The sequence below is a fragment of the Physeter macrocephalus genome, chromosome 11 (assembly GCF_002837175.3).
Source record: "Physeter macrocephalus isolate SW-GA chromosome 11, ASM283717v5, whole genome shotgun sequence".
NCBI classification, from domain to species: Eukaryota; Metazoa; Chordata; class Mammalia; order Artiodactyla; family Physeteridae; genus Physeter; species Physeter macrocephalus.
The window spans coordinates 173,382,510-173,406,142 of NC_041224.1; the positions used below are offsets into that span (position 1 = coordinate 173,382,510).

Here is a 23,633-nt window from a genome sequence, read left to right on the forward strand (position 1 = left end):
TCTGCTGACAGAGCAGGAGACCAAGACACGGAGGGTCAGGATGACTGGGGCCGAGACACCCAAGTGCCACCCCAATCCACTCTACCCCTCCTTTTCGCTAAGAGATGCCCATTTTGCTGGAGGATGTGTTTCCAGACTCCTGAGAGATGCAGAGGAACCATGTGACAGTTCTGACCAGTGAGATGTGGACAGAAGTGTCTGGGTGGGGCTTCTGGGAAAGCTCCCGAAAAGTAGGGCCCATGTATTTAATGCTGGGCCTGTGCTCACAGCTCATGGCCTGACCACCTCTCCTCGGTTGCTGACCCAGACAGGTGACAATCCTACTGGGGTGAGAGAAGCGGGGTGGGGAGCCGCCACTCCATTAGCTGAGCTCCCATGAGGGAGGGAATTAGGGTGCAAATCCCGACTGGGCCGCGAACACAAGAGGCTTTGCTGGGGGTCACTGTGCTGCCACCAGTGAAAGACACTCAGATAACAGACTCCAAAGGGAGCCGCCGGCATCTCGGGATCCGCACAGCAAGCAGGGACCTCTCCCCATCTCCCCACTGCCCCAGCCGTGGCCACCCTGGGGGAGGGGTGTCCCTCATCAGGGGGGCGAGAGACAGCTAAGGAGGGTAACAGCAGCTCTGATCAGGCTCACCTGTGTTCCTCTCTTCCTCCTCCCCTCCCCCTCCTCCTCCCTCCCTCTCTCCTCTCTCTCTCTCTCTCTGTCTCTCTCTGTCTCTGTCTCTTCAGGCTCACCTGTGTTCCTCTCTTCCTCCTCCCCTCCCCCTCCTCCTCCCTCCCTCTCTCCTCTCTCTCTCTCTCTCTCTGTCTCTCTCTGTCTCTGTCTCTGTCTCACACACACATACACACACACGCACGCACACACCCCTGGGCTGGGCAGCGATATTCACACTTCTTACCATCTCTCGCACTCTGGGGGACAGAGGAAAAATAAACACACGAAGGTCCCACTGCGACACCCTTCTCAAAAGGCACGTTAAAGCTCTTCGAGGCTGGTGCTCAGGAAGCTAGAAAGTCATGAAAATCACAGTTGTCTGCACCCACTTTAAGCAAGAGATGACACTTGAAAAGCACCAGTAGATGATGGTTACAGCATATCGGCACTGCATTTATATGAAAGTAATGAAAATATCAATTCTCTTCTTTAAAAAAAGTTATGCAAACAAGCTCTATGGCATCACTGTCAAAGTTTAAAAAATATATGCAGACTCTCCCACCCACCAGCCCACACGTTACACTTCTCCCCCGAGCCCACACGCAGGACGCAACTGTGTTCACATCCCTCGAGCCTTTTCTTTCTGAAGTTACGGATGGGGGTGGGGGGATGGGGCGACAGCGAGCAGGGCGCCGCCTGGGGGTCGCGCTGACCAGGCTCAGCTCTGGCCTTGGCCACCTCTTGCTGTGTGGCTGTGGGTAAGTTGCTTCCCCTCTCTGGGCCGCTGCCTGCTCGCTGTGAAGTGGGAGAGTGGGAGAGGAGATGTTCAAAGGCCCTGGCCGCGGCGCTGACCTTCTTGGGCTGGACCAACGCAACCCAGTGGGCATCTGGGCTCAGCTGCCTGGGCCTGAGGTCTTGGTTCACGCAGCCCCTGATTTTCCAGTAAAGCGATCGCCTGTGGAGAATGGCTTTGTGGCTTGGTTTCTAAATATCTGGAGAAAAGTGTGCTGTCTGAGTCAGCGCTGAGAGTCCTTCTCTGTGACACTGTTTTCCCGCCCTGTGGATGCCCAGCTCTTCCCAGTGACAGGGACGCCTGGATCCCTGCGCTGAGAGCTGTGCTGAGGCTGGGCTTGTGCTAGAAAGGACGGGTCTTGTGCTCCAGAGAGCGGGGGGAGAGGCACGTGCTGGGGGTCTGGACCCTCTTGGGTCTTCGGTTTCCCCTCTGTTTAAAGGTCTTTCTTGGCCTATAACACTGTGATTTCTAAGGCCTGTGGAATCCCTTCTTGGTCTCCTATGCGTAGCTGAACAGACAAAATCAATTTGTAAAGAGTGGGAACTACGTATTTCTTAAAAAGGAAAATTTAGTGTTGATTTAGGGAAAATATGATCCAGTTATGAAGCACTTAGGAACCATTCCAGAATTCCTTGGGGAGGAAGGGATGTATTTCCAGCTTCAGGGACCAGGTGGTTCATGGGCCCAATTGCCAAGCCCCTGCAGAGGGGGCCTGGTGGGGCGCCTGGCCCCTGGGTCCCTTGTGGGCACATGTGTGGGACACAGGACCCACCTCTCTCCAAAGTCCCTTCTGGGAGGAGGAGGGAGAGCCCTTCAGACAGGCTGAGCTCCACGGCGGACCTCCCCTCTCTACCTTGGACCCTCGATCTCTGGTCCCTGGCGTGGCAGATGCTCCCCTCTGTCCCTTCAGCCTGAGTCGTAGATGATGAAAAACTCAGCTTAAGAGCAACGGAGGTAACCCATCTTCCCTGGCACCGTCAGGTGGGTGGCACATGTGTGGGACCCAGGACCCACCTCTCTCCAAAGTCCCTTCTGGGAGGAGGAGGGAGAGCCCTTCAGACAGGCTGAGCTCCACGGCGGACCTCCCCTCTCTACCTTGGACCCTCGATCTCTGGTCCCTGGCGTGGCAGATGCTCCCCTCTGTCCCTTCAGCCTGAGTCGTAGATGATGAAAAACTCAGCTTAAGAGCAACGGAGGTAACCCATCTTCCCTGGCACCGTCAGGTGGGTGCTACACACAGAGTGTGCCATCATTCTGCGTGGAAAGCTTAACAATAAGCTTCCTCTCCTTCAACTTCGCCCTGAACAGAGCAGAGAACACGTGGCGTGACCTAACCATTCCCTGAAGACGCACTGGCCTGGCCATGGACCTTCATCACTGGTCTGGGCTATTGGGGCTCCCTGAGGTCCCATTCTGCCGTGCTTTCTTACTTCTGGGTCTGCTGTTTGGAGTTCTTCTTTTCCTCCCTTAATTTCACTCTATGACTTGTCACTTTTCATTGCTGCCATTGAGCCTGCCTGGCACCAGCACCCTCTCTGCTTCTAATCCACAGCATCCAATCTGCTGCCATTCTAAAAAACAGACAAGCGTGGTTGTTCTCATTGTACCTAAAGTAAGAGTCACTGGGCTCTGAATGAGGGCCAGTGTTGTTCTTCTATGCTGACAGCTCAGAGACCCCTTCATGAACATCTGGGTGTAGGGCTCGGCTTCTGGATAGGAGGTGGCCATAAAAGTGACCTAGTATTGTCCCTGCTCTCCAGTGCTGACTGCAGACCAAGGCCAAAACGCCACAAGATCCCACTGGACAAAAACACTGCTGGGAATTTTCCCAAAGACAAAGAGAGGTCATATATGAAATCATACATACTGAGCATTTACATAGAGAGCATAAAAAAATGCTATGCATTATTCCCTAGCCTCACATAGTACATGTTCAGTATAAATAGACTAAGAAGACAACACTGTATAAAAAGTAATTTTGTTCTGGGAACATCAATACAGTATTTACATGGATGCAGCCTGGCGGGCTCTGGCCTGCCCCCGTTTCCAGTTTCCCCAGCACCCTCTGGAGGAGCCTGGGGCACATGGAAGTTTGGAGGAGAAAGTCCCCCGAGCGCCGCCAGCGGGCTAGGTGGGCGGGGGGCCTTCGTGGCGGAGCACGAGCGTGAAGGAGCGGGCGAAGCTGTTGGCCAGCGCGCAGCTGCGGTCCTCCTCCCTGACGGGGAGCAGGAAAAGCAGCAGCAGGGAGAGCAGCAGAAGCAGCTGCAGGGGGAGCGCCACGCAGCACACCTTCCGGCAGAGGAAGCCGAGCCCTCGCCACCGCTGGGCCTGCAGAACCAAAGCAGGAGATGTGAGCGGGCTCCGGATGAGACTGGGCTCGGGAGGAGAGGGCAGGGACGACCCAGGAGCGGCAGTGGCTCCGGGTGGACCCTCCAACCGCAGCGGCCTCAGTTTTCCCATCTGTGAAATGGGGCTAATGTCACTCCTGCCGGAAACAAAGGTCTCTAGTTTTCTCAGACCACTCAGAAAGGAAGAGGATAAAGAAAGTTACAGGCTTCGTCCATGATTACATAAATCTTTGCCATGTTATAAGAATCCTGGGTGTGAATCTTAAGAAGGTCACTCAATCTCGCTAAACTTCAGATTTCCATCTGTAAGTGGGGGGAATAATGGCACCTACCTGGTAGAGTTGTTGTGAGGATTCAACGAGGCAGAGCCTGGCACATAGCAGGTACTCAAAGCGGCTGCCGTTATTATTATGCATCATTACCATGATCGCCATCTTTGGTGCGTGTGTTTGGCCAATGGGGTGAAGCTACCATCTGTGGGATTATGACTAAAGACCTCTAAGTCAGAATCCCACACAGGCAGAACCATACGGCAGCACTGCAGGGCCCCAGTTGGCCTCGGATAGCCGGTTCCCCCCTGTCCCTGCCAGGTGCCCCAGCGTGGAGCCCCCCTCTTCCCAGGAAGCAGGGGTGCTGGTGGAAAGGGGGCTGCCCCCTCACCCATGACAAGACACATTTCATGGGGAATGTAAACCATCTGAAGATGACCTACTTCTGGGTCAGGGTTTCATAAGTAGCAGAGCAGCTCCCTTGCTGCAATCTACTGAACATCAGCCCTTGACACAGGGTTTGAAAAAATAACACTAAAAGAAAACAAAACAACAACAACAACAACTAAAAAAGAAAACAAAAATTATCACCATCTAAATCACGGTCACCACCGTCACCACCAGAATCACCAGAATCAGCATCACCACCACCACGTTCCTCGTGTTCTCCATCATCGCTTTCTTCATCTCCTCCGCCTCCTCCTCTTCCTTCTTCTTTTCCTCCCTCTCCTTGCCCCTCATCAACATCTTTATCACCAACACCCTGCATATCACCTGAATGCCAATCTCACAAGTCCAAACGTCTAATGGCTTTCTTTGCTGCGATGTCCATGAAAGCAGCCAAAGGACATTTCCTAAATTCTCGAGGGACTGGCTGGGTTGCAACTTCATGGGAGTGCAGAGCCAAGAGCTGGCCACCCAGTAGAGTGGAGGCCCCAGAGTCAAGATACAGCATGGTGCAGGGCAGGGGCCCAGTTCTCAGGAGCTTGGCCGACTGGGCTCCAGTGAAGACTCTGTCACACACTGGCCATGTCAATAACTTCTCTAAGCCTCAGTTTCCTTCTCTGCAAAATGGGGATAAAACACCTACCCCCATTTTCCAGGTTGTGGTGAGGACTCAAAGCAAAGTACATTTATACACCAAATAAAAAGTATATATGCTCTTGGGACTTCCCCGGTGTTCCAGTGGGTAAGACTTCGCGCTCCCAACGCAGGGGGCCTGGGTTTGATCCCCGGTCGGGGAACTAGATCCCGCATGCATGCCGCAACTAAGAAGTCCACATGCCACATCTAAGAGTCCACATGCCACAACTAAGAATCCTGCATGCCGCGACGAAGATCCCGCGTGCCGCAACTAAGACCTGGTGCGGCCAAAATAAATAAATAAATACATAAATTTTTTTTAAAAAGTATATACGCTCTTATTACTAGTACTATATTATAGAATATACCTACTGGCTCCCTGCAGAACCAAAGGTTCACTTTCCAGGGTACCAAGTCAAGTGATGATAATGATAGTGATAATGATACTGATGAGGATGGTGAGGATGATAATAATAATGATGCTGATAATAGTGATGATGCTGGTGGGAATGATGCTGAGAGGAACTATGCAGATGTTTCTGCGAGGTTCTGACCTGAGCACTTCTCTCTCTCTACCTCTCATACCTGAGTCATCTCACCCACTCTCCCGCCTCAACTATCTCCCCCAGGTTGATAACACTTGACCCTATGCCTCCAACTTCAGGTGTTCTCACTCACCAAAGGCCCTAGACACTGATTTTGTAAAAACAGACTTCTTATGACCCACACAATGGAGAAGCATTGCTGGCTGCATTTATCTCAGCAGTGACTTCAGGAGTGTGTGTGTGTGTGGTGTGTGTGTGTGTGTGTGGTGTGTGTGTGTGGTGTGTGTGTGTGGGGGTGTGGGGGTGTGTGTCTGTGTGTGTGTGTGTGTGTGTGGTGTGTGTGGGGTGTGTGTGTGTCTGTGTGTGTGTGGTGCGTGTGGGGTGTGTGTGGGGTGTGTGTGTGTGTGGGGTGTGTGTGTGTGTGTGTGTGTGTGTGTGATAAGTCATTTAAATACCTGAACGATGTCCACAGAGGAGACAGAATCTTCCCACAGCTGCCAGGCTGGGTCAGACCTGGCTGCCACGTGCTGTTACCCACCTACTCGACTCATGTGGCAATGCCTCAGTCTCTGGGGGCTCTAACTTGACTCTTTGACACTTCATGTTGACTTTGCCCGATTCCAAATCCCTGAGCCACCCAGGAGAGGGAAAGAGGGTGAGGCAACATGTAGGCCCCCCCTGGCCTGGGTTCACACCACAACTGAAAACCTGTAATTAGTGGTCTCCCCAGTGGAGATCTGTGTCTAAGGGTCCTGTTTGCTTCTCCTTTCTCAGAGCTAACACTTTGCTTATTTAAGCGAGGAGTTGTGCCTTGGCCGCGATCCACTGGGGAAAACAACTCTGAAGGTCCAAAGCATGTTTGCATTTACAAGTGCTGACAAGGGGTGATCTTTTTCAAGGAGTCCTGCTGCCTGCCCCATGTCTATTCACACAGAGCTCACATCTTCGTTTTCAGGGACCTGAATTCTAAAATGCCCTTTAAAATAGAAGACACACTTTAATACGATTCTCAAATGCTTGGGAAACAAACGTGCGCACGTGCACACACACAAATAGGCATGAACTACTGTCTAAGAAGCCAACAAAGAAATTGACAATCTCAGCTCTTCCCAGGTCTGGGAGCTTCTCTGTGCCTCAGTTTTCCCATAGAAAGTACTACGTGTGTCCTGCCCCGTTAGAGCTATCCAAAGAGAGAAGGGGTTTCCTCGGGAAGTGATAAGCTCCCCATTCCTTAGGGTATGGAAGCAGAGCGCTGATAGCACATGGTGGTGGGGAGGAAACAGGTGATGTTGTGAAGGGTGATTAAATGCTTGAGTCCTCCAATATCTCCCACGAACCTGAGACTCTGCAGTTTTGAGGAGTTCAGGCAAGATGAGTTTATCACAGTAAATGTGATTTAATCTTCTGCCATTGATGAAAAAGGATGTGGGGGAAAGAAAAGCCTTGGAGTCCTGGGTTCTAACCCTGGCCCTGTCACTTCCCAGCTGTGTGACCTAGGACAGGTCACTCAGCCTCTCTGAGCCTCAGTGCCTCCATCTGTCAAGGCAAAGGGAGACTGACACCTGCCTGCCAGAGTCATAAGGATAGATAGGGCAATGCAGGTTACGCTCAACATGCAAATGATGAGCCAACATGCCAATGGTCCTTGGCAAATACTCATTCCTTTACTCCTCCAACTGCCCAGGGCAGATGGGCAGCTTCTACTAGACCCCTAAGCTTCCCCCTGCACCCGGGGTGCCAAGAATCAGACACTATCAACCTGCTCAGCCCCATCAGAAAGGAAGACACTGCTCTCCCTAAACGCCATCTCTTGGCCCCTTAAAGGCCCTCACATCCTCCTGCCACAGGGCCTTTGCACAGGTTATCCCTTCTGCTGGAAGACCCATTTCCCTCCTTTCTCCAATGCGTCTGGTTAGCTCCTACTGATCATTCTAATCTCAACTTGTGAGTCGCTTCCTCAGGGGAACCTTCCCTGCCTCTAAACCAAAAAAAGGCCCATTACACATTCTCATGGCACCAATACCTTTCCTTTGGGTTACCACTTAAAGTCTGTGCTCCCCTTGGCTCCTTGGAGGCAGGGTCTACATTAGTTTGGTTCATTGCTTTATCCTCAGCAACGTGCAATAAATATCTACTGAAAGAATGAAACCATGAATAAAAGGCTCTTTCCCTTCCTGTGCATCTGGCCATCTGCTCCTCCCTCGGTGCCTGTGGTGTGACCACGCAGACTCTCACTGACCTGTCTGTGAAATGTCCACGCTGTCCTGATGGCTCCCCCAGAACATCTGGGCTCCACACATTAATGAACAGCACTGAGCCCACCCCAGCCCCGCGCTCAGCTCGTCTCCTCACTCAGGGGCTTCCTGAGCTCCTGCCCAGCTCTGGGAGGTACCCTGTGCCCATTTCTCAGAGGAAGAAACTGAGCCCACAGGAAATAACCAGCCCAAGGTCACATGGACAGGCTCAAATTGCCAGCACAGCTCCACAGCCAGGCTCTTCCCACCATCCCATGTGGCATTTCTCATAAGTAACAGCAGCAACAATGACAAAAGTCCCCCTGGGCCTCTGTTGAAGCTGGTCTCACCCTGACCCGGGGCCCTGGGTATGGAAGTCCCACGGCAACACCACTTGGGCTTGCAGGGTCTTTCCCAGGGGCTAGTTCGGTCTCATTTTCCAGCACATAGATGCTTCCAGGCCAGCGGCAAGAGCTCAAGGTGATGCACAGGGGCCAGCTTTTCTCTGGCTATTCAAGATGGACAGCACCAAATGGCCCTCACTAGACTCTCACTTGGCAGTGAGCTCAGTCCCTGAAGGTTCCTCTGACAGATGCCAAGGCACGTGCTGGCTGGCATTGCTCCCACTAGCTTTTCTCGAGGAGCCCCAGCGACGGCTGCGTCTCCTTGACGGGCACACAGGGAGTCTCAGGACATCACAGATCTTGGGCTGCGTCCTGCCCACAGCACCCTGAATATCTTTGTCCCTAAGTTCTTGGTGCCAAAGCACTGAGTTAGAGCCCAAACTCACTCCCCAGGCAAAAGCTCCTAGGCGGCGGAGAGCTCCCACCCAGACACAGGAGGGCAGAGGCTGGGGTGGGGCGGGGTTAATGTTATCTCCTCAACGGGCCAGCCCTGCATGCGATGGTCAGGCTACAGAACTGTGTTTTTCCAGCCCCCGGGCTTGGTTTTGGGGAGGATGAAGATGAGACGGTCTGAGCTGGTTTTTTGGAGGTGGTTTGGGGACTGATGGGAAGAACCTCTGGATGAAATGATCAGACTGAGGAGTGACCTTATTATCACTCAAGAGAGGACAGAGCCCCTTTCAGCAGCGGATGTATGGACACAGGCCCCCTTCCCTTCCCTTCCCTTCCCTTCCTTCCCTCATCTTTCCTCATCTGAGATCCATCCATGACCAGGCTCTTTTGAGTGTAGGACAGAACCAAGGTCAGTGAGGGTCTAGGGTGACCCAGAGGCATCCAGCTTGGAAGACTGGGTAGTGAGGATGCTTTGCTGATATGGGGACCGGGGTTTGGCTGGACACAAGGAATACAGTGAGGTCAGCTTCAGACACGCTGAGCTGAGGAGTCTCCCGGGTAAACATCCCCCAGGCTTGGGCCTTGGAACACAGCATCACTTCTGGGATATGTTTTCCAGAAATGCAGAGCAAGGAAACTCTGGGGAAACCCAAAGTGAGGGACATTCTACAAAACATCTGGCCTGTACTCAAGAAGGGCAAGGTCAAGAAAAACTGAGAACTGGTCCCAGCTTAGAGGAAACTAAAGAGGTGTGATGACTGAATGTAACGTGTGATCCTAGGTCGGATCCTGGACTGCGGAAAAGGCTACAAAAGACTGCAAACGGTACATCCCTACAATGGAATGTTATTCCGTGTAAAAGGAAATGAAATATCAGCCACAAAAAGGCATGGAGGAAACTCAAGTGCATGTTGCTAAGTGAAAGAAGTAACAAGATCAGTGGTTGCTGGGGCTCTGGGGGAGGGGAGAGGAATAAAGAGGGAGAGCTGGGAGAAAGTTAAGGCAGTGACACCATCCTGTATGACACTGCAATGTCATCATACATTTGTCAAAGCCCATAGAATGTGCAACACAAAAAGTGAACCCTAATGTTACCTATGAACTCTGGCTAATAGTGACGATGTTTTAAAAGCATAGCTATTGTGAGAGAAAGTTATGACTTATAACGTGGAAAACTCACTAAGAGATTTAGTGAGTTCTGAGATTTGGTCTTACGGTATTTTTTCGGCTCTACCTTGCTGAATGTAAGGTGCAGCGCTATTTTACACACCGCTAAGAAAGAAAGAGACCCAACTACCAAGATGGAGCGTCTGATTGGAGATCCCACAGAATGCCGGGGCCACACGGGGCTATGCCTTCAGGGTCAGGGGAAGCGAGGGTTAATCCCGCCCCACCGAAAGGGGAAGCAAGGAAATCCCAGGTCTTATCTTGGCACTGGGTGCGGGCAGGAAATAAAGTCTACCTTGAGAATCTGAACCTCAGTCCAGAGCTCCCAGAGGTGGGTCATCTAAACTGACACAATCAGTGTGGTCCAATGGAAAACAAAACTCAACCTCCAAGGAGAGATTTTAATTTAAAGAAATCTCAGGTGGAGAGTGTCCCGGGTGGCAGCAAAAAGTAAGCCCCAGCCTTCGCTGGAAAAACTAGATTGTAATAGGACACCCCCATTCCAGAGAGGTGAAAATGTGAATAATTCTGAGTCTAAAACCTGTGACATGTGGGCAAGTGAATAAAATGCCACTCTCCAGTCTCTCTCCATCTGGCCCCACGTCTCCCAGAGGCCACAGCATGGGACACCCGGGAGGAATCCGCTCTCCACGCCTGCACACGGGCAGGTGGCCCTGCCCAGTTCACGCCGGCAAAGGCAAGCATTGGCAAATCTGCTCCTCAACTAACAGGCTGTCTCAGGTAGGACCACTTCCCCGCACCAGTGCAGGAATTTAGTCGACTCACAGCCCAACAGCAGCTCGAAAAGCAATGACATTTCATGTGTCTGACTGCTTCAAGCAGACGTATCCGGTGGCACTGAGCTGGCAAGTGTGTAGGCAGCTGCAAATTTAATAAATCTTAATTATTCTGTTTATATAAACAAGCAGGCTGAAGCCACTGACGTAGCTGGAGTTTTCAGTGGCTTGGTGTGTGGAGAGAAGAAAAGTGTGGAGAGCCAACTGATCATAAATAATTAGCTTTGGGGCAGGGTTTTCTTTTTTTTTTTTCTCCCCTTCCCTTTGGACTAAAAATGATATATGGAATGTTTTTAAGTTGGCAAGATTACAACCTCAGAAAACAGCACCTATTTTCTACCTGTCAGACCCGCGTGTGTATGTGCAGACCCGCGTGCGTATGTGCAGAGCCCCACACATGCGTGTGCGCACCCCTCCCAGCCAAATAACACCAGAGCCGCACCAGCGGGAGGACCCCCCCCACTGCTCCCCCCAGAAGTGGCATTACCCCCCCGCCATCAGAAAGTGAAGCAGAGGCAGTGACTGCAGACCTCTCCTCGGTCCTCATTTACGTGGCAATTAAGAATCTGCTGGTTTACGATAAGAACTATCAGCTCAGCGGACCCGCGTTTTTTTTCCCTGGAAAACCCTGGTTAAGTGACTCGCCAACGGTCACACACACTAATGGTGGATCCTGGACTCAGATCCAGAGCGTACAGCAGCGGTTCTCAAAGTCTGGACCCCAGGCCAGCAGCAACAGCTGCTGGGAGCTCGACGGAAATGCAGATCCTAGGGCCCCCCAGACCTAATGCATCAGAAACTCTGGAGGTGGGACCCAGAAATCTGTGCCGAAACAAGCTCATATAAAGGAGCCCCAGATGGCCTCTGTAGATTGGCTTCCGAGTTGCTTGCTTCTTCACAGAGGGCTGAGACCCATGAGCTCAAAAGCCAGCCAGCACCAAACTCAAACTTTCACACGTCCATGTGCTTTTAAATGAAGCCTGAATAAGCAGAATTTTTTTTAGCCATTTAGAGTCTGCCTGCTTTGCATATCCCACGAAACTGTGTCCAACGATAAGATCAACGCTGTAGCTGTAAAGACCTCAAGCCACTGCTGTCCTTGGGCGGTCCCTGGCCAGAGACTCGACAGACATCGTGCGGGCAACACCAGCTGTGGGTGTGAGCCTCTCTCCCAAACCCAGCACTCCCCCGAGCAGGCCTTTGCTCTGGTGAGCTATCCCAAGTACCTAAAACAGTGCTTGGTACAAAGTCAGTGCTCAGTACATATCTGTGAAATGAACGAATGAATGAACGAATGGGGAGCCGGCCAATGCACCTAGGGTTGTGAACACTCCACATGAACCCGGTTTCAGGCTGCCAGGGACCTGAGTCTGCACTGGAGGGCTGGTGTCAGCCAGCCAAGCATCCCCCTACTCAAAACCACCACAGGACCCAGACATGACTGTCCCTGGACTCTGGCCTGGGAGCTACATAGATGGGGGCTCCCAACCAGAGTGGCTTAAAGAGCAGGAGCTGGAGACAGCCTGGACACCGGGCCCTGAGCCCCCCTGTGCCACCAGGAGTCACAGGCTGGGCTGTGTGGGCCACCCTGCTCTCCTCATGTGCTCCCCTACTTCATGAGGAGGCCCTCTGTTCTTCTAAATTAGGGGGGGAAAACCAGGGCTTCCGGGTCTCCTCTAAAGAACGAACAACAGTTCACATGATCTTCAAAATTCGTTCATGAAGTAAATAAAGTCGGCACTGATGGTTCCATTTTACAGATGGGGAAAGTAAGCCCCAAGAGTCAAAGCAACTTGCCCAAGGCCGCAAAGCTGGTGGACGCCAGGCCCAGAGCACAGCATTGGTCTTGTGACTGCCCCAGCCAGTCCCCGGGTCTCCTGCTGTCCCACAGATGGAGACATGAACACCAACTGGAGACCAAGAAGTTCAGATGGACAGAGCCCCTGAGAACACAGACTGCAGGGCCCGAGAGCTCTCGTGGCCCCGGGGCTCCTCGGAGCAGAGCGTCCTGCAGGCTCACGTCATGAGCCAACGCTTGTCAGGACAACAAGCGTGCTCTCAGAAAAGGTGGCACTGGGGACACCAATTTACACTGGACTTTTCCAGAAGTGGGGAGAGCCTCCAGCCCCCAGGGATGCTTTCTCCAAGGCACAGTGTGGATGGTTAAGTGTGGGCTTAGGAGGCAGAGGCCAGAGGCCACTCAGGAGCCGTGTGCCTTGACTGGACATGTCACTCTGATCTTGCCTTTCCTTGTTTTCCTCGTGCTTAACATGGCGGTGACGATGCCTGCTGGGTGTCTAGGGGACAGTTAAGTGAAACGCCCTCACCGCGATTTGGCACAGAGCCTGGCACACACTGGATGGTCAACAGGTAGCATCTAGAGTAACCATTCTTATTCCTCATTATTACCGTGATTACTGCTGTTACTGTCGTTGCTTTGGCCCGCAAGCCCCGCGGGAGGGGCTCTGAGCGCTGCACCCCTTCCTCTTTTGTCCCGCCCGGAAGCCCGTCTACTGCTCAGGTGGCCGCGAGGTCCAGTGACCCGGCATGGTCCAGGCTTCCTGGGACCGTCCCAGTTTATGAATGCTGTCACAGCAGTGTCCTTGCTCACGCCTCCCGTGTCCTGTCACAGCTGAGAACGCTCTGTGCATCCCTGAGAGCAAGGACCCCCGGGGCCCAGCACAGTGCAGCCCAGAGCCGATTCCCCAGAAACGTCCCTCAGACCTCATGGAACCTTCCAGAAAGCCCAGGGGTCCTGCCCCAGCGTCACAGGCCCACCAACCCTCCAGACGCCCTGCCCTCTAGCTGTGTGGAGCAGATGGCAGACACCGTACCTTTTGGAATCCAGTCGGCTCCCCTGGAGAACTCTGCGTCTGTTATTTCAGGTAAGGAGAGGAAAAGGGAAAAAAAAAAAAAAACGAAGTTAAGTGAGTGAAACTTAAATCCCAGCAGAGCCTGTAAGGGAATATTCATTTTGTCAGGGGAGTGTTTCTTTAAAACTTCTGGTCATCTGGACAGGCTGAACCAGCAGGTGATTCAATTTAATGAACTTTTTAACGCGCGTGGGGCCCAGGTGAGATCCTGTCTGGGAAGGCCTGGGCCAAGGCCACGGGCATGCTGACCTGGCTGGGGCTGTGGTGACACCTAGTGGCCGACATGACTGTTTCAGGGCCAGAAAAGCTGCAGCCCCAAAGCTTGGAGTCTGGGGTCTGAGGGCCCAAAGGGCTCCAGGAGGCCACCCACCCTGTCCTCGGATTAACCTCCGTGCCTCAGTTACCCTATCAGTTCTCAGGGAATAATAACGGTACCTCCATTATAAGGCCGTAATGAGGACGTAGCATTTAATAAAGGCTGTTGTGAGTTTAGCTATTGTTATTGTTACGTGTGAGACCTGGGGGCGCCTAGGGGGAAGGTGCTTCCTCAATGTCACAAAGCAGGTTAGTGGAGGAGGGGGCCGAGATTGCAGCTCCCACTCCAGCGTTCCCTCTGTCATGCCTCCAACACCAGGGTGTGTTTGGTGCTGGCTTTGCCCCTTCCTAGCCGTGTGAACTTGGGTGAGTTTTTTAACTCTTCAGAGTCTCAGCCCCGCTCTGAAGGCTGGAGATGCAATTACTCTGGCAGAGGGCTGCTGTAAGCACTGAATGGGACAATGCAAGTAACGGTTTCAGGTCGGCAAGTAGCAAAGCTGTTGTTCTTGGAGCTCCAGCCTCACTGGGTGGCAGGAGGGCCAAATGACAGATTGCAAGTCAAGCGCCTAGGGCCCGTGAGTCTCCGTCTCCTCTCTCTGAGTGGTCCCCTCAGCCTGGTCTGTGGAGGCATGGGGCAGAGTGGATGCGGGCCCAGCTATGTCTGCCCAGGGCCTGGGACCTGTGCATCCTTAGGCACCTACAAGCAGGTGGCTGGAGTCCTTTAGTTTGGACTTGTAGAGCATCCACCGGTAGCGCAGATCCTCCAGCTTATCTGAGGACCCCCTTGCTGGCCTGAGACGAAGGAGGTTTTCAAAGAGATGCTGACCTTCTGGTACCCGAGCCTCCAGCTCCTAGAGGGAGAAAGACAGGGTCGTGTGTGCCTTCCAAATGGCCGAGGAGGTCCCACCTGGCTGGTAAGGAGGAGCCATTCAAATTTCACTTAAGAGGCAGCCAACAGAATAAGGCCCTGTGCGATAAACTTGGGAGGTTGACTTCTACACTGAAATGTTTTCCTTGGGGGAAGACAAGGTCATATTTAGGATTCTGAACGGTCACCCTGGCTACAGAATGAGCCATTACTGAGATGGGGACCCAACAGGAAGGAGGGAGGCCAGCTTGGAGGCTATTGTCATAGTCAAGGTCAAAAATGATCAATGCCTAGATTAAGACAGTGGTGGTGAGGAAACAAAACAACAAAAACCCAGGAGGTGGAATCAAGAAGGGCTCGGGGCTTCCCTGGTGGCGCAGTTGTTGAGAGTCCGCCTGCCGATGCAGGGGACGCGGGTTCGGGTCCCGGTCCGGGAGGATCCCACGTGCCGCGGGGCGGCTGGGCCCGTGAGCCGTGGCCGCTGAGCCTGCGCTTCCAGAGCCTGCGCTCCGCAACGGGAGAGGCCACAACAGTGAGAGGCCCGCATACCGCAAAAAAAAAAAAAAAAAAAAAGAAGGGCTTGGCGAGTAATTCGACGTGGGAGAAGGAGAAAGATTTGTGGTAGATGGATTATCCCTCCAGCCCCCTGCCATATCCACGCCTTTTGCAATATGACTTTGCAATATTTCCCATCAAGAGGTGGAGTCTATTTTCTCTCCCCTTGAATCTGAGCTGGCCTTGCGACTTTCTTTGTCCGACAGAATGCAGGGGAAACGATGCTGTGCCAGGTTCTAGCCTAGGCCTGGAAAGGCCTTGCACGCTACCACTTGCTCCCGCAGCCCCTGCCTCTGTTCTGGGAAGCCCAGGCTGTCCTGCAGGAGGACAGGAGATGTGCGGCGCACCTTATGCTCCTCTCGAATAGCCCCCCACCCTCCAGAGTACAGCCACCCTGCTGGTCTACAAATAAGGGCACCCAGCCAAGAGCACAAGCACTGCCCAGCTGGCCTCAGGCTGAAGTGCCAAACTCCAGAATCATGAATTAAATAAACAGTGGTTCTCTTACGCTACAGACTGTTGGAATGGCTTGTTACCTAGCAGGAGTTAACTGATAGAAGAATTGTGATTCGTGGTGGTATTTTCCAAGCTGGGGACTACAGCAGTAGGCTGAATGAATAGATGAATGAATGGATGGTTCTTCTAAAATATCTGAAGCAAAAAAGTTTTCTTCTTCTTCTTCTTTTTTTTTTTTACAAATTTATTTATTTATTTTTGGCTGCGTTGGGTCTCCATGGCTGCACGCGGGTTTCTCATCGCGGTGGCTTCTCTTGTTGCGGATCACGGGCTCTAGGCGTGCGGGCTTCAGCAGTTGTGGCTCGCGGGCTCTGGAGCGCAGGCTCAGTAGTTGTGGCGCACGGGCTTAGTTGCTCCGTGGCACGTGGGATCTTCCCGGACCAGGGATCGAACCCTTGTCCCCTGCACTGGCAGGTGGATTCTTAACTACTGCGCCACCAGGGAAGCCCGATTCTAATACTTTTTAAAATGCATTCCTTAGAGTTTTCTATATGCAAGATCATGTCTGCTGCAAATAGAGATAGTCTTACTTCTTCCTAATATGCCTTTTATTTCTTAAAACTATTATTTATATATTTATTTATTATTTATTTTTTATTATTATTATTTTATTATTATTTTATTATTATTATTTATTTATTATTTATTATTATTATTTATTATTTATTTATTATTTATATATTTATTTCTTAAAACTAATATTAAAACTATTATTATTTCTTAAACTATTATTTCTTAAAACTATTATTTATACACAAGCCAGAAGAGCTCAAGAGCTGTGTATGTGCTCCTGTTTTTGGAACTCCCTGGCGACAAGCACATATCTGGGGGCAAATCCTTGGGAAACAGGGCCTTTCCTTGGGACAAACCTGCAGCTTTGTCTCTCTGGTCCTCAGGTCCTTGGCGGCGGCAGTTCTCATGGAGGTGACACTAACCAACTTGGAGTTATCCACCTGCAACCAGTGCTCAAAGTTCCTCAGGAGCTGGGAGAAATCTTCACAGCTGCCTCCCTCCTCCTGAAGCACATCTGTCTGCGGGAAGGCACAGCATGACCAACGCATCAGAGTTTCTGAAAACAGTCCACTAGCCACATGTCCTGGGGATCCCATCTGAGCAGAGGGGTGGAGCCGAGGATGCCCAAACGGTGATAAGAGACACCTGGGGGGCGGGGGGGATGAGGACTGCATCTCTACTCAACGTGGCCATGTTTAGGGGCCAAGGACATTCCTCACTGTCACCTCCCTGGTCTCCTGGAGACAGCCAGCATCATCCCTTAGCAGGATATCTATAACAGTGGTCACCTTCTGCCACTTTTGTCCCCCTCCAGGCTATGCGGCCAGAGCCATCTATCTACAGTGCAAGTCCACTCAGCTGAGCCTCACTTATACACCTTAGTGGCCTCTCACACTCCTTGATGTGGCCTGAGAGCCTCAGATTCCGGCTCTGCCTGGCTCTGCAGACCGTGCCACCTGCCCCATCCTCTGAGCCAGAGGCAACAGACGTCTCGGCCCCTGGCACCGGTGCTCTCTCCCTCGGTCTTTGCACACATGGCCTCCTCTGCGTGGGATGCACCCCCTCCACTCCTCTCCTTGACTCCCACTCAGCCGTGAGGATCCCCCGACATTTCCTTTCTCCCAGGAGGGCTTCGCCACCCCAGGTCACATCACTCTGCAACAGGCTGCCATAGCACCTGGCCCCTCTGCCTCCGAGAAACGCATGTTCTGTAAACCCTTATTCTATTGCCTTGTGGTTCCCATTTCCTTGCTCCTCAAAATGTGCTCCGAGGCCCAGCAGCCTAAGCATCTCCTGGGAGGTTGTAGAAATGCAGAGTGACGGGCCCCAGCCCAGACCTGCTGAATCAGAATCTGCCTTTTAACACGATCTGGCGGCACATGACAATCTGAAAAGCTCTGTGCTGGATTCTGCGTTCTCTGAGGGTGGCAAGTGTCTCTGTTTTATTGACAGCTGTGTCCCAGCTCCAAGCACAGTCCTGAGAACATGGTAAGGGTCAGAAGTGCTTTCTGGATGGGGAAGTGAAAGAATGAACGGGAAAACAACTGAATGGACGTGTTGCCTTTGAAGAAAAAGGAATGGATTTCTTTTCAATGTGGTTTCATTTTTTAAAGCCAGTCAAGGGAAGGGATGGATGATACAATGTAGATAGGGTCGTTCTTTTTACAAAATACAGTTTAGGGCACAAAAAATACCCACTGCGTCTGGGGTCAGCAGGAAGCTTCCAGCCCCGACACTCCTCCCTGCAAAGGCAGTAGCCGGGGTTTCTGAGCGTGAGGGCCTGTCTGCCCGAGGGATGCCTGGGACCTTCGCTAGTGCGGACCCCTGGGTCTGGGCTCTCAGAGTTCCTCTGTCCAGTGGCAAACGGAGCTCTTGTGCCGCCACCGGGCAGGCTCACCTGAGATGGGACACGGCCCAGTCCTGAGCTGAGCATGTGGCCCCAGGCAGGGAAGGGACTTTGCTGGAGACAGCTTCCCACCATCAGCCGACTCAGGATCTGGTCCCTCCCCGGAAGCCCCACTAGACGGACTCACCTGACGGTGGTGTCGGGAAGTAAGATCCGTGGGGGTGATGAGAAACCCAGTCTTTGGGATGTTGTTGGTGAAAATCATTTTCTTCCCCGAATCCACTTCCATCCTCTGCAGCTGCCGGTTTCTGATGAGGCTGAGAAGACAATCAGCCCAGTCAACGTGGTGATGGCATGAGGACTGCCCGGGTCACGGGAGAAGGAACGGAGTTAGGGCGCCAGGCTGTGGGAGCCGACTTCTGGTCTTCACAAGCCCACACCTGTCCTTCAGGTTTGTCAGAACCTCCCCAGGGCACCTGCATCTCCAGTTTCCTGCTGGAGACTCATGTTACTGTCATCAAGGTGCATATACCCATCGATGCAGGTGAGGCCCAAGCCAGGAGGGGCTGGAGGCTAATTCCCAAGCGGAGGCGTTTCCTTGCTCTTAGTGCCTCTACTTAGAATTGCCTGGAGATGCCCGGAGGCAGCTGGCGCCACGCCTGGCACACAGACCCCAGCCATCTGTTCTAGGAGCGAGGCTGAGCTCTCCCTGGCTGGGAAGGGGGCTGTCCGAGACCAGGCGCAGAGCCGGGAGCCCTCTCACCTCAGCAGGCTTCCCCCCAGCAGCCTCAGGGCTCCCCAAGCCTCCACCAGCTCCTGCAGCTCCTTCTGGACCACAGCGGCGCCCTCCGGAGAAGACTTCTCCATCACCAGCCGGCCGCGCGCTTCAATCAGGGGCAGCTGGGCCTCCTTCCCCGGGAATTCGTCCAGCAGCTTCTGAAGGACACACACACACACACACACACACACACACACACACACACACACACACACACAGAGTAAGGTCCTGGGGAGCGGGGGTGTGTCTCTGCTCCACAGCATGAGAGCACTGGCTCCCCAAACCTGCTGTTTTGGGATGCAGGGGACAGAATCTCTCTGTGGGGAGAGCCCTCTTACCTCGACATCGACCTCTCGGGACTGGGCATCCCATGGGCCCATGTCCCCGCGGTGGGCCTCCAGCTTCTGCGTGAGCACGGAGATCCACTGTCGCAGCTCCAGAAGCTCGTGGCTGAAGGTGCAATGTTCCCGCACGCTCTGCTGGCACGTGTCCACAAGGTCCTGCAGCACAGCCCCGGGGGACCCAGGCTGAGACCCCACCCTCCAGGACCCTCAGCCCTGCCCGAGCCCCAGGGGAGGATGGCCCCCAGGGCTCCCCACCCAGCCAAGAACATGAGGGGTTGGTCTTCTCTTCTGCACAGCGCAAGGAATTTACCCCAGAAAGACCAACCCTGGTTTAAAGTGCCGATAAGCCTGTCCTACTTTTATGGAAAGTACCGGGTCTGGGTGAGGGCTCGGGCGACGGGAGTTCGCATCGTCACGGGTTTGGGCGTAAACTGGTACAGCCACTTGGGAAGACCGCAGGTCTGTATCTACTAAAACCCAACACAGGCATCCCTATGACCCAACCGTTTCATTCCTGCATGTAACCCATCAGATGTGAACATATCTTCACCAAAAGGCACGTGTGTGCTGTTGTTACTTGTGAGAGCCCCAGACTGGAAACTACCCAAGTGCCTGTCAATGGTAGATGGATAAATGCATTGAGGTACATTCACAGGATGGACTATTTCACCTCCGCCACAGCCAGAATGAACAATCTACACAACAATCTAGTGCAACATTATGGACGGATTTACAGCCATCATGTGGAGACCTAGAAGCCAGAAACAAAATGAAATATGCTGTCTGACTCATTTGAAGTAACGTATAAAATCAGGCAAACCCAGTCGATGCCATGCCAAGTCGAAGGTCAGGGTTACCTGCAAGTGTCGGGCAGCAACTGGAGGGGGCACAAGGACAGGTACTGTTCTGTGCTGTGATCTGGGTTCTGGTAACGCAGATTTTCTGTTTTTACAAATGCATTAAGCTGCATAATTAATGTTCACTTTTCGGTATATGATTATACGTTGATAAAAAGTCTTTAAAATGGTCTTGCTTTGTTTCCCCTCCCCTGAGTCAATCATGGCTCAGCTCTCTGGGACCTTGTTCATCTCTGTCTCCACAAAAGGTGGGTGCTGTATCCAGCAGAGTAACCATTCTCTGTCCTCCCGGTCACCCAGCCTGAGACCCTCGAAGCCCCTCCCCCTCAGCCCACCACAGGCCAGTCAGACCCCAGGGTCTGTGGTCCCCCCTCTTGCTGTGATTCTCAGATTAGGTCCTTGTGATTCTTTGCTGGGCCACCGTAGGGCCTGCCTTCCTGCATTCCGGACACTGGCTGACACCACTGGCTGCCACTAGAAGCTGGGGACCTCCCTGCACTGTCACTACCACCGTCTCCTCCTGTCCCCTGTGCACCAACATCAGACGCAATGGCTTCAATAGCCCCCCCCCTTGCTCAGTGGGGGATGTGCCCCCCAGGGGGACAGGAAGAGCTCCTGGGCTATGGGGGAGGAACTTATTAGAACTTACTAGACTGAAAAAGCACCGAGCACCAAAATAACAAAAGAGGGGCAATACTTCTTTGAAGAAGCATTTAAACAATAAAGAAAGAAGTATGAGAGAAATGGAATGCCACCATTTTGCAAGCCTTGCGATGCTCAGCTAACACTTCTTCTAATTATTATAACAATCCATTAGCTCATCATTTGGATGCAGGCATGAAAGCTGATGTCTGCTGCTTCTGTGGGCTCTGCAGGGCCCTGAAGAGCAAGGACAGTGATTCCTACCTATTTCTCTACTTTCCCAGCCCCAACCTTGAGACCACACGCTGTTAATTTATTAAATGGAATTAAATGCATTCATCCAGACCTTATGCCGCGATTAAGACCGACAATGCAGAGCTACCCCACAGCTCTCAAGGTTTTCTCATGTCCTACTGATGTCCACAGAGATGAAAAACCTGTTCATCGTGACCCGAGCTTAGAGTCTTACTCCAGTACTCTCATCACTAGAGGCGTTTGTAGCTGTTGAGTAGAGCGAGTGCGGTCTGACCACCTCCGATGTCTTTGGTGTAGCCTTCTTGGAGCACCTACTTCATCAAAAGGCATTCTTCTATTTTATTTTATTTTTCCAAAAGGTTATTTTATGACACAGGCTTTTTTTTTTTTTTTTAATGTCTTTATTTATTTATTTTTGGCTGCGTTGGGTCTTCGTTGCTGCGCGCGGGCTTTCTCTAGTTGCGGCGAGCGGGGGCTACTCTTCGTTGCGGTGCACGGGCTTCTCACTGCGGTGGCTTCTCTTATCGTAGAGCATGGGCTCTAGGTGCGTGGGCTTCAGTAGTTGCGGCATGTGGGCTCAGTAGTTGTGGTGCACGGGCTTAGTTGCTCCTCAGCATGTGGGATCTTCCTGGATCGGGGCTCAAACCCGTGTCCCCTGCATTGGCAGGTGGATTCTTAACCACTGCGCCACCAGTGGTTTATTTAAAAATAAAATTTATCTGTTTTTTAAATTGAAGTATAGTTGATATACAACGTTTCAGGTGTACAGCAAAGTGATTCAGTTATATGTACATATATACGTATATATATATATTCTTTTTCAGATTCTTTTCCATTATAGGTTATTATAAGGCATTATTTTATTATAATTACTCTCCTTTTGTTTCTCGTTTTGACAATAGAAAAAGCGTTATATTAAATTTTAAAATCGTGCAGGTAACTATGAATTTCAGGGTTGCAAAGAAGATGTCAGGAATATTTGTTATTAACACAGGACATGCAGGGTCCGGAAGGGTGGAGAACCCTGCCTTAGACTAGCGTTCTTGAGCTGTGGCTGCCTGACAGCTGGCTTTGCACGCCTGAGGCACTTGTTACAAATGCAGACCCAGGATGCCATTTAAATCAGTGTCAGGGTGGGGCCGGAGCCTGCATTTCAACTTGTCCTCAGGCCAGTTTTTTTTTTTTTTTTTGCTTTTGTTTGTTTTTTTCCGGTATGCGGGCCTCTCACTGTCGTGGCCTCTCCCGTTGCGGAGCACAGGCTCCGGACGCGCAGGCTCAGCGGCCATGGCTCACGGGCCCAGCCGCTCCGCGGCACGTGGGATCTTCCCGGACCGGGGCACGAACCCGCGTCCCCTGCATCGGCAGGAGGGCTCTCAACCGCTGCGCCACCGGGGAAGCCCATCAGACCAGTTTTGAAGGAGCCCTCCCACTACCCACGCCTACTGGCCGTCCCACCACCAAAGGGGCATCGATCCTGCGCGGACCCCAGCAAGATCCAGGTGGCCACTAGAGAGCACTGCATACGGGGCTTACGGCCACCAGGACCCACCTTTCAACCGGGCATTACCGCAGCAAACGTGACGGGGACTGCTGCGTGTGTGCAGCCTGGTCCGTGCTCTGGCCTCCTGGCACATGTGGAATGGCATGCTTAACTTGTTGCTGACTCCGTTGTCCATCTACCCACCAGAACTTAAACCCAGGAGAGCAGGGGCCTTGGCTGTCCTGCTCGTGCTGCCTCAATCCTTAGAGGCCAGAACACTGCCTGGCATACAGGAGATGCTCAGTAATTGAGGTGCTCCTGAATGAATGAGGAAGGGAAGAAAGGAAGGGAGAAAGAAAAAGGAGGGTTGGCAGGAACGAAGGAAGAAAAGAGGGAGAGAGTTCCCGAGGAGTGTCAGATGTCTCTGTCACAGCACAGACCCTCCGCTGGCCCCTTACCTCCAGAGACCTGTGCAGGGTCTGGTGGTCAGAGGAGAGCTGGTCCATTCTGTGCTGGTGGTGGGAGTTCCCCTGGACGAGAGGCCTCATGGCCTCCAGCTGCATCCCCAGGTCCAGCCCCTCCTCCTGTAGCCCCTGCAGGAGAGGAAGGAGTGAGTGGAGCGCGCTTTCTGTTGCTCCTTGCAGACGCTGATCAGGGCAGGGGCTCCGAGTGGGAGAGACTGGGAGGGTCCCGGGACCGCGGGACCTCGCCCTCTCCATCCGCTGCACCATATGGCTGTCTGATGGGCCCACTCTCAGGAGTGGTGAGAATTTAAAGAATGAGATGAAAATATTCTGAGACACCATGAAAATAAACTGCTAAAGACCAGAAGGCATCTCTGGGGCACAGACTCACGTGTGGACTCATACTTGATGACCACCTCTTAATAAGAAAAATCACATCTCAGCCTTAGTTTTAAAGCCCCAAATGCATCATTTTTAATACCTTCCAAAGAACACTCCCAGTTATGTATGAGCTGTGCCTGGGTTTTTTTTTTTTTTTTTTTTTTTTTTGCGGTACGCGGGCCTCTCACTGCTGCGGCCTCTCCCGTTGCGGAGCACAGGCTCCGGACGCGCAGGCTCAGCGGCCATGGCTCA

General features: G+C 52.5%; 1 protein-coding gene across 1 annotated transcript in view; it reads right to left on the reverse strand.

Annotated features, from left to right (window-relative positions):
* Positions 1–2,447: 2,447 nt before the first annotated feature.
* The window catches only part of SYNE3 (spectrin repeat containing nuclear envelope family member 3), a 77,980-nt gene continuing 56,794 nt past the window's right edge, over positions 2,448–23,633 (reverse strand). Inside the window, exons 12-18 of the mRNA XM_028496367.2 lie at positions 19,297–19,458; positions 18,944–19,116; positions 18,368–18,497; positions 16,691–16,852; positions 14,584–14,733; positions 13,529–13,567; positions 2,448–3,782 (exon numbers count right to left, since the gene is read on the reverse strand). Of these exons, the coding sequence (XP_028352168.1) occupies positions 3,582–3,782; positions 13,529–13,567; positions 14,584–14,733; positions 16,691–16,852; positions 18,368–18,497; positions 18,944–19,116; positions 19,297–19,458 (1,017 nt within the window). The 3' untranslated portion in view covers positions 2,448–3,581. The remainder of the gene's footprint in view (positions 3,783–13,528; positions 13,568–14,583; positions 14,734–16,690; positions 16,853–18,367; positions 18,498–18,943; positions 19,117–19,296; positions 19,459–23,633) is intronic.